The 13,507-nt window shown below is 45.6% G+C and overlaps 1 protein-coding gene across 1 annotated transcript in view; it reads left to right on the top strand.

Moving 5' to 3' along the window:
• Positions 1–12,553, top strand: part of GPR162 (G protein-coupled receptor 162) — a 40,228-nt gene extending 27,675 nt beyond the window's left edge. The window contains exons 4-5 of the mRNA XM_073684865.1: positions 10,643–10,827; positions 11,659–12,553. Coding sequence (XP_073540966.1) covers positions 10,643–10,827; positions 11,659–12,186 — 713 coding nt within the window. The 3' untranslated portion in view covers positions 12,187–12,553. The remainder of the gene's footprint in view (positions 1–10,642; positions 10,828–11,658) is intronic.
• The last annotated feature ends 954 nt before the right edge of the window (positions 12,554–13,507 follow it).

The raw sequence follows: 13,507 nt of genomic DNA, 5'->3' as shown, positions 1-13,507 counted from the left end.
TACACTGTGTGCAGAATTATTAGGCAAATGAGTATTTTGATCACATGATACTTTTTATACATGTCGTCCTACTCCAAGCTGCATAGGCTTGAGAGCCAACTACCAATTAAGTAAATCTGGTGATATGCATCTCTGTAATGAGGAGGGGTGTTGACTAATGACATCAACACTAGTGTTGAGCGATACCTTCCGATATCAGGAAATATCGTATCGGATTGGATCGGACCGATACCCAAAAAGTATCGGATATCGCCGATTCCGATACCGGAACCCAATGCAAGTCAATGGGACACAAATATCGGAATGAAAATAAACCCTTTCTTTCCTTGTAGGTTAATTCTACATGAAGGAAAACAACTAAGAATAATGTAGAATGTATTACGCGAAAAGCCGGCAATTCAGCAGCGGCATACACCGGTACCCGACAATTTACAACAGAAAGAATAGAGCTTCACACATAGATTAGATAGATAGAAACATGTCAGTCACATATATAATAAGTACAATGATAGTGTTGGTTACTGTACTTGTCATTTAGTGTAAAGGATTTATTTAAAAAAATAATTGTGTTTTCATGCACTGTCTCTTTAAAAAAGCCGGCCGGCAATTTAGCAGCGGTACCCGACAATTTATAACAGACAGAATAGAGCATCACACATAGATTAGATAGATAGAAACATGTCAGTCACATATATATGAAGTACAGTGATGGTGTTGGTTACTGTACTTGTCATTTAGTGTTAAAATAAAGGATTTATTTAAAAAAAAATTGGCGTGGGGTTCCCCGTAATTTTAGTCTCTAGCGGAGGTTAAGCAGACAGCTGGGGCAGATGTTTGAAGCCTGGGAAGGGGGTAATACCCACGGAGCTTCCCAGGCTACTAATATGAGCCCCCAGCTGAATACCTAGCCTTTACTAGCTATTAAAATGGGGGACCCCCTCAAAAAAATGACATGGGGTCCCCCCTAATTTAATAGCTAGCAAAGGCTAGGCAGACAGCTGGGGGCTGATATTAATAGCCCAGGAAGGGAGCCATGAATATTGGCCCCCTCCCAGGCTAGAAACACCAGCCGTCAGCCGCCCCAGAAATGGCGCATCCATAGGATGCGCCAACTCTGGCACTTAGCCTCGCTCTTCCCACTGCCCTGTAGCGGTGGCAGTGGGGTAATAGGGTTGGGGTTGATGTCAGCTTATAATGCCAGCTGACATCAAGCCCAGGTTAGTAATGTAGAGGCGTCTATAAGACACCCCCATTACTAACCCCATAGTCAAAGTTACAAAAAAACACAAACACCCAGAATAAAGTCCTTTAATTGAAATAAACACATATTCCTTTATTGTTCTAAATTAAACCATACTTACCATCACGCCCATTCCAGCTGAAGCCAACGATCTCCTGCAATAAAAGAAAAATAATAAAGCAACATCATCCTTACCTTTCGATGGTTCCCAGGACAGCTTCAGCTCTGCTACATCGAGATGACAGGCTGGACCGCAGCAGAACGCTGCCATCCAGCCTGTCATCCCGCGGACACTGAGAAGCGCAGGCTTGCTTGCGCTCCTCAGTTTCTCGCTGTGACGGCATCCAGATGAGCCGAGGTCATGTCCAATGAACTCGGCTCACCTCATGCACGTCACTGACAGCGTGGGAAAATTCTCCTGCACTCAGCGCTTCAGCGTGAGAATTTTCCCATGCTGTCAGTGACGTGCATGAGGTGAGCTGAGTTCATTGGACATGACCTCACCTCATTCACGTCACTGACAGCGTGGGAAAATTCTCACGCTGAAGCGCTGAGTGCAGGAGAATTTTCCCACGCTGTCAGTGACGTGCATGAGGTGAGCTCATTCATATACATTGAACTCAGCTGACCTCATGTACGTCACTGACAGCGTGGGAGAATTCTCACGCTGAAGCGCTGAGTGCAGGAGAATTCTTCCACGCTGTCAGTGACGTACATGAGGTGAGCTGAGTTCATTGGACATGACCTCGGCTCATCTTTATACTGTCACAGAGAGACACTGAGGAGTGGAAGCATGCCTGCACTTCTCAGTGTCTGCGGGATGACAGGCTGGATGGCAGCGTTCTGCTGCGGTCCAGCCTGTCATCTCGATGTAGCAGAGCTGAAGCTGTCGTGGGAACCATGGAAAGGTAAGGATGAGGTTGGTTTATTATTTTTCTTTTATTGCAGGAGATCGTTGGCTTCAGCTGGAATGGGCGTGACGGTAAGTATGGTTTAATTTAGAACAATAAAGAATTGTGTGTTTATTTCAATTAAAGGACTTTTTTCTGGGTGTTGTGTTTTTTTAAATACTTTACTAGAAATTCATGGTGGTCATGTCTAATATTGGCGTGACCCCATGAATTTCGGGCTTAGGGCCAGCTGATAATGCCAAGCTGGCCTTAACCCCTTTATTACCCAGTGAGCCACCGCACCAGGGCCCTGGATGAGTTGGGTACAGCGCCAGAAGATGGCGCTTTTATGAACGCGCCATTTTCCGGGGTGGCTGCGGACTGCAATTTGCAGCGGGTGGGGCCCAGAAAGCTTGGGTCTCCCTGCGCTGCAGATTCCATCCCCCAGCTGCCTAGTTGTACCTGGCTGGGCACAAAAATAGGGCGAAGCCCCACGTATTTTTTTTTTAAATTATTTCACGAAATTCATGAAATAATTAAGAAAAAAAGGCCTTCCCTATATTGTTGTGTCCAACCAGGTACAAATAGGCAGCTGGTGGTTGGGCGCAGCCCGTTCCTGCCTGCTGTACCTGGCTGGACGCAAATATAGGGCGAAGCCCCACATCAATTTTTTCTTTATTATTTCATGAATTTCAGCTGAGGGATGGAATCTGCAGCGCAGGGAGGCCCAAGCTTTCTGCCCCCCCCCCCCCGTGCAAATTGCAGTCCGCAGCCACCCCGGAAAATGGCGCGTTCATAGAAGCTGGATGCTGTACCTGGCTGGCATACAAAAATATGGCAAAGCCCACGTCAAAATTTTTGGGAAAAATTAATTAAAAAATAAATAATAATTTAGGGACTGCATCTTTATTAACTCCTCAAATGTCATTTAGTGTTAAAATAAAGGATTTGTTTAAAAAAAAATTGGCGTGGGATCCCCCATAATTTTAGGCTCTAGCGGAGGTTAAGCAGACGGCTGGGGCAGATGTTTGAAGCCTGGGAAGGGGGTAATACCCACGGAGCTTCCCAGGCTACTAATATCAGCCCCCAGCTGAATACCTAGCCTTTACTAGCTATTAAAATGGGGGACCCCCCAAAAAAAATGATGTGGGGTCCCCCCTATTTAATAGCTAGCAAAGGCTAGGCAGACAGCTGGGGGCTGATATTAATAGCCCAGGAAGGGTGCCATGAATATTGGCCCCCTCCCAGGCTAGAAACACCAGCCGTTAGCCGCCCCAGAAATGGCGCATCCATAGGATGCGCCAACTCTGGCACTTAGCCTCGCTCTTCCCACTGCCCTGGTGTGGTGGCAGGGGGTAATAGGGTTGGGGTTCATGTCAGCGCCAGCTGCCATGAAGCCCAGGTTAGTAATGATGGGCGTCTATAAGACACCCCCATTACTAACCTACAAAGTGTTAAAAAGAAAACACACACACACTACACCCAGAAAAAAATAATTTATTTGAAATAAAACACACAATTTTATTTAATTCTTAGTTTACTAAAAAAAAATAGTTACCTGTCCACGTTCCTGCGCTGATCTCCCATGCACAGCTGTCACATCTGGAGATGGTGACAGCTGTGCATGGCTGCTGTAAGCTCACACTGCCGGGAACACGTCCGCTCCCGGCAGCAGGAGCCACTGACTGAGGTCACCGGAGTGCATTCAGTCAGCGCAGCTCCGGAGACCTCCTTTACGGCACTGCTGTACTGTGGGAATTTCTCACGATACAGCAGGGCCGTAAAGGAGCTAAGCGGAGCAGCGCTGCCTGAACTCCGGCGAACCCGCTTATGCAATGACGGGGTTGCTTTACGGCCCCATCATTCTAGCGGCGGCAGCGGTTCAGAGCGGTCACATTCTATGTGGCTGCTCTAAACTGGAGATCATCGTGGGACACTTGTGGACTACTACGGAGGGGTAAGCATAAGGTTGTGGTTTATTATTTTATATTTTATTACAGGAGATCGATGGCTTCGGGGAATTAGGTGTCTAGGTGAGTATAGGTGTAGTTTTTTATTTTTTACTTTATTTTAGGTGGCGATGGGCGGGGACAGGTAATGTATGAACTAATTTATTGTAGGTAACCACTGGCCACCAATGACATGTATTTAAAATTTATTGGGGAAACAGTAGGGCAATTTAAATAGCAGGATCAGGCTGAAGGGAACTACTGCTCCCATCGAGCTGATCCTGCTGGCACGAGTGGACGGGGGACAGACATAGGCCGATGGGAGTAGTAGTGTCACATCGGCCTATGTCTGCCTGCACGCACACACCCGCAGACATCGCACAGACACCGCACACACTCGCAGACATCGCACAGACACCGCACACACCCGCAGACATCGCACAGACACCGCACACACTCGCAGACATCGCACAGACACCGCACACACTCGCAGACATCGCACAGACACCGCACACACTCGCAGACATCGCACAGACACCGCACACACTCGCAGACATCGCACAGACACCGCACACACTCGCAGACATCACACAGACACCGCAGACATACACAGACACCGCGCACACACCGCACACACCCGCAGACATCGCACAGACACCCTGCACACACTCGCAGACACACGCACAGACACCCCGCACACACTCGCAGACAGACGCACAGACACCCACACACACCAATCATGACGGGCTGATGGTCTGGGAGGTGAGGCTGACCTGTGCGGCCGTGGGAAATTTCATGTGAGTTCATGCAATGCAGTCAAGCATGAACTCACATGAACCCTCTGAGGGCACCGCGGCTACTTCAAATGAACAGCAGATCAGCATCACCTGATACCTCAGCTGTTCATTTGAAATAACCGGCGGGAGAGCGCAGCACAGAACGGGAAAGCCGGCGGTGAAGTCTTTTCACTGCCGGCTTCCCCGCCCGGGTCCTTCGCTCCCCGCTCCTTGGTGCTGCGCTCCTCGCCCGGTCCTAACTTACGATCGGGATGTGAGGTGGCCGGGGGAGCGGAGGATCGGGGTGGGAGGCTGCGGGGAAGCAGTATGGGGCTGTGTGATTGTTTAAAAGCCGGCGGCTTTTTACCGCCCACCGGCTTTTAAACGATCAGGAGAATTCTCCCACGCTGGGATGGCATTCTGATGACAGGCTGGATCTCAGCTGAGCGCTGCCATCCAGCTTGTCATACTTCAGAGACACTGCAGAGCGCAGGCATTATGGGAACTTCCGATTCCGGTATTCGATATTGTAAAAGTATCGGAACTCAGTATCAGAATTCCGATACCGCGAATATCGGCCGATACCCGATATTTCAGTATCGGAATGCTCAACACTAATCAACACCCTATATAAGGTGTGCTTAATTATTAGGCAACTTCCTTTCCTTTGGCAAAATGGGTCAGAAGAGAGATTTGAAGGGCTCTGAAAAGTCCAAAATTGTGAGATGTCTTGCAGAGGGATGCAGCAGTCTAGAAATTTCCAAACTTTTGAAGCGTGTTCACCGAACAATCAAGCGTTTCATGGCAAATAGCCAACAGGGTCGCAAGAAGCGTGTTGGCCAAAAAAGGCGCAAAACAACTGCCCATGAATTGAGGAAAATCAAGCGTGAAGCTGCCAAGATGCCATTCACCACCAGTTTTGCCATATTTCACAGCTGCAACGTTACTGGAGTATCAAAAAGCACAAGGTGTGCGATACTCAGGGACATGGCCACGGTAAGGAAGGCCGAAAAACCACCACCTGTGAACAAGAAACATAAGATAAAACGTCAAGAATGGGCCAAGAAATATCTTAAGACTGATTTTTCAAGGTTTTATGGACTGATGAAATGAGAGTGACTCTTGATAGGCCAGATGGATGGGCCAGAGGCTGGATCAGTAAAGGGCAGAGAGCTGCACTCCAACTCAGACGCCAGCAAGGTGGAGGTGGGGTACTGGTATGGGCTGGTATCATCAAAGATGAACTTGTGGGACCTTTTCGGGTTGAGGATGGAGTGAAGCTCAACTCCCAGACCTACTGCCAGTTTCTGGAAGACAACTTCTTCAAGCAGTGGTACAGGAAGAAGTCGGTATCGTTCAAGAAAAACATGATTTTCATGCAGGACAATGCTCCATCACATGCATCCAACTACTCCACAGCGTGTCTGGCCAGAAAAGTTCTAAAAGAAGAAAAAATAATGACATGGCCCCTTTGTTCACTTGATCTGAACCCCATAGAGAACCTGTGGTCCATCATAAAATGTGAGATCTACAGGGAGGGAAAACAGTACACCTCTGGGAACAGTGTCTGGGAGGCTGTGGTGACTGCTGCACACAATGTTGATCAAGTAACTGACAGAATCTATGGATGGAGGCTGCTGAGTGTCATCATAAAGAAAGGTGGCTATATTGATCACTAATTTTTTTGGTTTTTGTTTTTGCATATCAGAGATGTTTATTTCTAAATTTTGTGCACTGATATTGGTTTATCTGGTGAAAATAAACAAGTAAGATGGGATTATATTTGGTTTTTATTAAGTTGCCTAATAATTCTGCACAGTAATAGTTACCTGCACAAACAGATATCCTCCTAAGATAGCCAAATCTAAAAAAAAAACCCACTCCAACTTCCAAAAATATTAAGCTTGGATATTTATGAGTCTTTTGGTTTGATTGAGAACATAGTTGTTGATCAATATTAAAAATAATCCTCTAAAATACAATGACGCGCCCCCTGGGCCGTGGGGTACTCGGTGCCGGTCCGGTCGATACTAGGGGAGATGTCACAGTGGCGGGGACCCGATCCGTGACCCAGGGCGGTCAGTAAAAAGGGGATATTTACAGGGGATTTTATAGTTTTTATGTACAAAGTTTTTGACGCCACCTGTGGTATGCGGCTAAAGGGAGCCGCCGCTGCGGAGCAGGTCCTCTGGAGCTGTTGTTACTGCAGCAGGGATGGTGTGGCTCTCCACAGGTAGAGCTTAGCTCCAGGGCAGTGTAGATGTTATAGGTGATGCTGGGCGTTGTAGTACAGGGGTGATGGCGCGGGTAATAATCACAGAGACAGTGGGGTGCAGTCTTCCGAGTTTACTCACAGTTGATAAGTTCCTCAGGTTACAGGTTCCGGACTACAACCTCCCACGTCGTGCTGCGTTCACCAGGCAGGGGTTCAGCAATCCCTCAGGTAATTCAAGAGTGCCTGACAGGACCCCTTTCTATGTGCCTTCCTCAGTCGTCTTCCTGCGCTGGCTCTCGCCCTCCTGCCCTGCGCCTCACAATCAGTGTCCCAATCCGGTAGCCTCAGGTCTTGTTGGGCAACCTGCAGTCCCCTGGACCCTCTGTGGCCACCTTCTCGGCGATATAGTTGCGGATGTGGCCACTGCACCTTACAAGTACAGCAGCCTCCGGTTCCTAGCTGAGCCTTGTAGTTCTCCACTAGTTTAGGGGCCGGTCCCCTCTGCGGCTCGATCCCTCCACCGCCTGGCAGATTCAGGCATACCGGTGGCCTCCAGCACTTCCCGTACCCCTGTGATCCCTTCTGTTCCTGGAGCCTTTCTGCTGCTCCCTCTCCTCTCTCAGTCCTGGGCCTCTCACTAGGCCCACCTCCCGAGCAGAGCTCCTGCAGAGCCTCTGCTCCTTTCACTTCTCCTCCTTCAACTGACTGGCTTGTCTTTCTAAGATGGCTCCCCTTTTTATACAGCTTCCTTTCATGCTCCCCTAATCTGCTTCCTTCACCCACACCCACTACATGGTTCCCCCTCACTTGGTTCCCCTCCACTCCAGCCAGGGACCAGGGACTGTGCTCTCCCTTAGGAGCAATCTCGCCCTGCCCTACTGAAGTGGACGTGTTGGATGCAGGTGTTAGGGTCCTGGGCAGTACTCCATCCTTACCTGAGAGTGGGATACCACACCTCTGGGTGAGATGCAGTACCTCTGTGGCAACTGAACCCTCAGGGGCGTCACAACTACTTGCCTAATAATTCTGCACACAGTGTATAGGGACATGCCTAAATTAGAAAGCACAATGCAAACAGATATACAGTGCTCAGCATAAATGAGTACACCCCCTTTGAAAAGTAAGATTTAAATCAATTTCTCACTGAACACTAGAGCAATTTCCAAAATTTTGACCTGACTGAGTTTCATAGCACATTTCTTTAACCCATAACATGAAAGTAAGGTTAATAATATAAATTTCATTACAAAATATTCAGTTTTACTCAAATTAGTTGATGCAAAAATGAGTACACCCCACACCAAAAACTACTACATCTAGTATTGTGTATAAGCTCCAGGGACATCACCGAGTCTTCTAGAAATGGAATGAACAAGTTGGTGACATGTTGCAATATCTATCTTTTTCTATTCTTCAAGAACGGTCTCTTTTAGAGCCTGGGTGCTGGATGGAGAGTGATGACAACTTGTCTCCTCAGAATTCCCCATAAGTGTTCGGTTGGGGTTAGATGAGGAGAACTCGGCCACTGAATCACTTTCATCCTTCTCTTCTCCAGAAATGCAGCAGTGGCCTTAGATGGGTGTTTTGGATCATTGTCATGTTGAAGAAGTGCACGTCTACCAAGGGCACAGAGTGATGGCGGCATCTTCTCTTTCATTATAGAGCAGCACATCTGTGAATTCATGATGCCATGAATGACATGTAGCCCCCCGACACCAGCAGCTCATGAGGCCCCACATAAGGTCACTGCCACCACCAGGTCTCACTGTAGGCACCAGGCATTTTTCTTCGGACTCCTCACTTTTACGCAATACAGTTTTGAAACGATCAGTTCCAAAAACATTTATCTTGGTCTCATCACTCTGGAGTATAGAGTCCTAATATCTTCATATTTTTCAGTATAGGCTCTGGCAAATTGTAGGGGATTTTTTTGTGCATTGGCTTTCAAAGAGGCTTCCTTCGTGGACAACACCCATGCATGTCGTTCCTCTGCAGTGTATGCCATATTGTGTCAATGGAAACACTCATCCCGGTTTGGATTTCTACTTCTTTAGCTAACTGCAGGGAACTTCCATGTCGACTTTCTTCCACCCTTCCCACCAGAAGATGCTCCTGCTTAGGTGATAACTTCTGTGGTCGCCTGGACATCTCTGTGAGATGGCTGCAGTTTCATCTTTTCATTACATTCTTGCTCCAGTATTATCTGACAGATAAGTAAATCTTTGCTGACCTTCTTGTAACCTCCACCTTTCTTGTGTAAAGAAATTGATTTCTTTCTCAGATCTTGTGACATTTCTCTTCCATGTTGTGCCATTGCTATCTTGTGACACTTCTTTTCCATGTGGTGCCATTACTGACAGTATGAAATGGGAAGGGGTGTTCTTTGTTAAGTCAAATGCCTTCTAGCCACCTGTGTAATGAAGAAATAGACTTACCTGTGATTGAATTCTTGTTAATTAGAATTTTGTAGACTAATCTTAAGCTTTGTTCCTAAGACTTTCATTGGGGTGTACTCATTTTTGTAACATGGTCTTGAATTAATTTCTTAGGAAAGTTACTTTTTTCGGTGTGCAAAATAACAAATCTTGTTTGCATTCAATGGTCCACAATTGTGGGAGTATTTTGTAGAAGAAAATGTTTATTCTGAAAGGAAACTAAAGGTTTTCTGACATATCTGTTGGGGTGTACTCATATAGATAGACATACATTACACACACATACATACATACACAATTACAGATGACATGCCAGCAGTGAACAGTGAAGAGGAACCATTGTAAGCAGAGCATTGCCTGCCTCTTGTCTGCACACTGCCTCCCTATTCCTCAAGTTACAACACCCTGCAATATGCATTGGCTGTTGTGACTTTCAAGTAAGCAGGTGAGGGAATGGGAAAGCTGGACCTGACCCAGAGGGCCCTGTCTACTTCTCTATTTAATTGCACCCAGGGCAGTTGTGTTGTCAGCTTCCTCTGGAGTCAACCCCTGCATATTTATTTATTTTACTCACTTATATAGCGCCATTAATTCCACAGCGCTTCACAGACAATATCGTCGCTGTACCCATCGGGGCTCACAATCTACATTCCCTATCAGTATGTCTTTGGAGTGAGGGAGGAAACTGGAGAACCCACACAAACACGGGAAGAACATACAAACTCTTTGCAGATGTTGACCTTGGTGGGATTTGAACCCAGGACCCCAGCGCTGCAAAGCTACAGTGCTAACCACTGAGCCACCATGCTGCCCTATTCTATTTCTATTCATATTTTTGGTATGAGTAAATGCTCCATGAGACACAATTCTTCCCACCAGAATCATTGGTTTAAAGCCAGTATTATACCCCAGAGCTGCACTCAAAATTCAGCAGGTCTCAGAGCTGAGCTCTCCCAATATCCCCTGCTTGTTCAGTTCCTCCACAGAGCTTTCTCCCTTGTGTTATAGAAGCCGTGCTTAGCTATTCGAGCCTCTCAATAGATTGCTTACTGTTTCCATTGTGAATGCAGCTCTGGAGTATAAAGAAGTTATAAGCCCTTGAAGCACTTATGCTGCTACTCTTTATTTCACTTGCAGACAGTGGTCGAGATGACTTTGCGGATGGCCGTCTGTGTGAAGTTCGCTTTGATTCCAATGGGGCCGCCATTAAGAGACCTCCACATTACCTGGGAGGGGACCTGAGAGATGGAAAATTTCTTCCTGTAAGGCACGTGCTTCTGCCCACAGACCGGAGCCAGTACCTACAGGTGCATCGACACCAGGTGACGTATGCATATCTCATGGCATCCGCCCGAGGCGGCAACCTCCCAAATAAGAAGAACATTTCCCTGCTTATCAGACCCCAATAACAATTGATGGCCTCACACTGCACCTCCAGAAGCCTCTAATTTCACATAGAATCTATAAGAATAAAATCACATGCCATATTACATATAGCTCCATATAGTTCACATGATACTGCCCTATAGTTCTTATGCAACTCTGGAATTCAATTTCCAAACTTTAACCTACATGATACCATCATATAAGGAGGTAGGGGAGCAGGAGAAGGTTGGAGCTGTTCACACTGGAAATGTAGATGGATCCGTTGCTCTAATTAGAAACCAGTGGGTGCCGTACCTGCTGGTGATTGCAGCCGACAGAGGAAAAAACGAGGGTAATTTCCGGCACAACTAACTGAATAAAAACTGTAAGTATCAAGTTAAAAGTCCATAAAAGTTAAAAACCTCAATACCGTCATATAGTGCCAAGATACAAACAGACATATAAAGGCGACATAATACCAATTTATAGGTAAACTCGCTTCAGGTCGTGTTCCCACCTTGAGTCATTACATTTTTTGTTGCTATGCTTCTGACATTGTGGCCAGTTCTCATCTGTAAGAAATTAGGAAAATACGGAACCTTCTACAATTTTTTTTTGTTTGTTTTATTTGTTTCGTAAATACAATAAGTTCTGGGCCGAATATTTTTTATGAATTTTATCATGGGATTTTTTATAGAAAAAAAAAAAAGTATAAAAAGCCACAAAAAAACAATTGTTTTTTTTTTTCAAACCAGTAAAAATGTACTGATTTATTGATCTCCACTTAGGTTCCTCTGTCCCGGAGGATGTCCCATGATGAAATGGACCTGTTTCCTCCTCGCTCCTCACCACTTTTGCTCAGGTGGTCTTCTTCGGATGATATACGAGGTGGGCCTGGATCTGTACGGGGAGGCAGCCCTACCACCCCTCGAAGAAGTCATGATATACAAGCTTGGGGTCGCCACCAGCTTCCATCTCGAGGAGAAGTTGACGATGGTCTCAGCTCCCTGCATCAGTTCCTGCAGGGAGGAATGGCAGGGCATCCAGTAGTGGGGAGTGGCATCCACAACTCCTTCTTTCGAGATGAAATCACAGCCTTCATCGATGACACTCCTTGTCCTTCACCTCTTGGTACACCCCACAGAGTCCGCTCAATCCCAAGACCTTCTCCACACCCAAGGAAGGGACTGGAGGGAGGAGTGTCTTTGGCAGGCTTGGGCGAGAGACGTCTATCCCTTTGTAGCCCCCCACTTGTTGTAACTGAGAGCCGTAGGTCATCTTTGTCTGAAAGGGGGTGCAAAGTCGGGGCTTCATGAAGACGAGTGTACCGGGTCATTCACATTTACCTCCTTTATATCAGTCAGCCCTGACCTGAAGAAGGGGCTGCACATGGACCCTCCCTATGAATCTGTTGTTCTCAGGCAAATCTGCTGTTTGTGAGAGGGCAAAGGGCTTCATTGGGGGCACAAACTTAACACTGCCTCTATCCCTCAGGCCTCCTATGACGCCACTTTGCCCACCCATAAACACACTACAAACACACTGGAAATATGAGCCAAAAGATGACAAAAAAATAAATTATGATTTGATTATAAATTGTTTGTGTTGTAATCAAGATAGAAAGGTAAAAGGAAAAAACAATGGTACATACAGTTATACCGCCACATAGAAAATGGCAGCGGACTTGGAGGACAAAATTAAAGAGCAATACATGCACAATTCTTGTACTTAGGGGCAGCATTATAGTAGTTATATTCTTGTACATAGGGGCAGTATTATAGTAGATATATTCTTCTACATAGTGGGCAATATTATAGCAGTTATATTCTTGTACATAGGGACAGTATTATAGTAGTTATATTCTTGTACATAGGGGACAGTATTATAGTAGTTATATTCTTGTACGTAGGAGCAGTATTATAGTAGTTATATTCTTGTACATATGAGCAGTATTATAGTCGTTATGTTCTTGTACGTAGGGGCAGTATTATAGTATTTATATTCTTGTACATAGGGGCAGTATTATAGTAGTTATATTCTTGTACGTAGGAGCAGTATTATAGTAGTTATATTCTTGTACATAGGGGCAGTATTATAGTAGTTATATTCTTGTACATAGGGGCAGTATTATAGTAGATATATTCTTGTACATAGGGGCAGTATTATAGTAGTTATGTTCTTGTACGTAGGGGCAGTATTATAGTATTTATATTCTTGTACATAGGGGCAGTATTATAGTAGTTATATTCTTGTACGTAGGAGCAGTATTATAGTAGTTATATTCTTGTACATAGGGGCAGTATTATAGTAGTTATGTTCTTGTACGTAGGGGCAGTATTATAGTATTTATATTCTTGTACATAGGGGCAGTATTATAGTAGTTATATTCTTGTACGTAGGGGCAGTATTATAGTAGTTATATTCTTGTACGTAGGGGCACTATTATAGTAGTTATATTCTTGTACATAGGGGGCAGTAGTATAGTAGTTATATTCTCGTTCATAGGAGCAGTATTATAGTAGTTATATTCTTGTACATAGGAGCAGTATTATAGTAATTATATTCTTATACATAGGGGCAGTATTATAGTATTTATATTCTTGTACATAGGGGCAGTATTATAGTAGTTATATTCTT

Source organism: Phyllobates terribilis, unplaced genomic scaffold, assembly GCF_046119375.1.
Source record: "Phyllobates terribilis strain yellow unplaced genomic scaffold, ASM4611937v1 Scaffold_5__5_contigs__length_657084704, whole genome shotgun sequence".
Lineage (NCBI taxonomy): Eukaryota > Metazoa > Chordata > Amphibia > Anura > Dendrobatidae > Phyllobates > Phyllobates terribilis.
The sequence above is the reverse complement of the archived record's forward strand: the minus strand, read 5'-3'. Positions and strand labels throughout refer to the sequence as shown.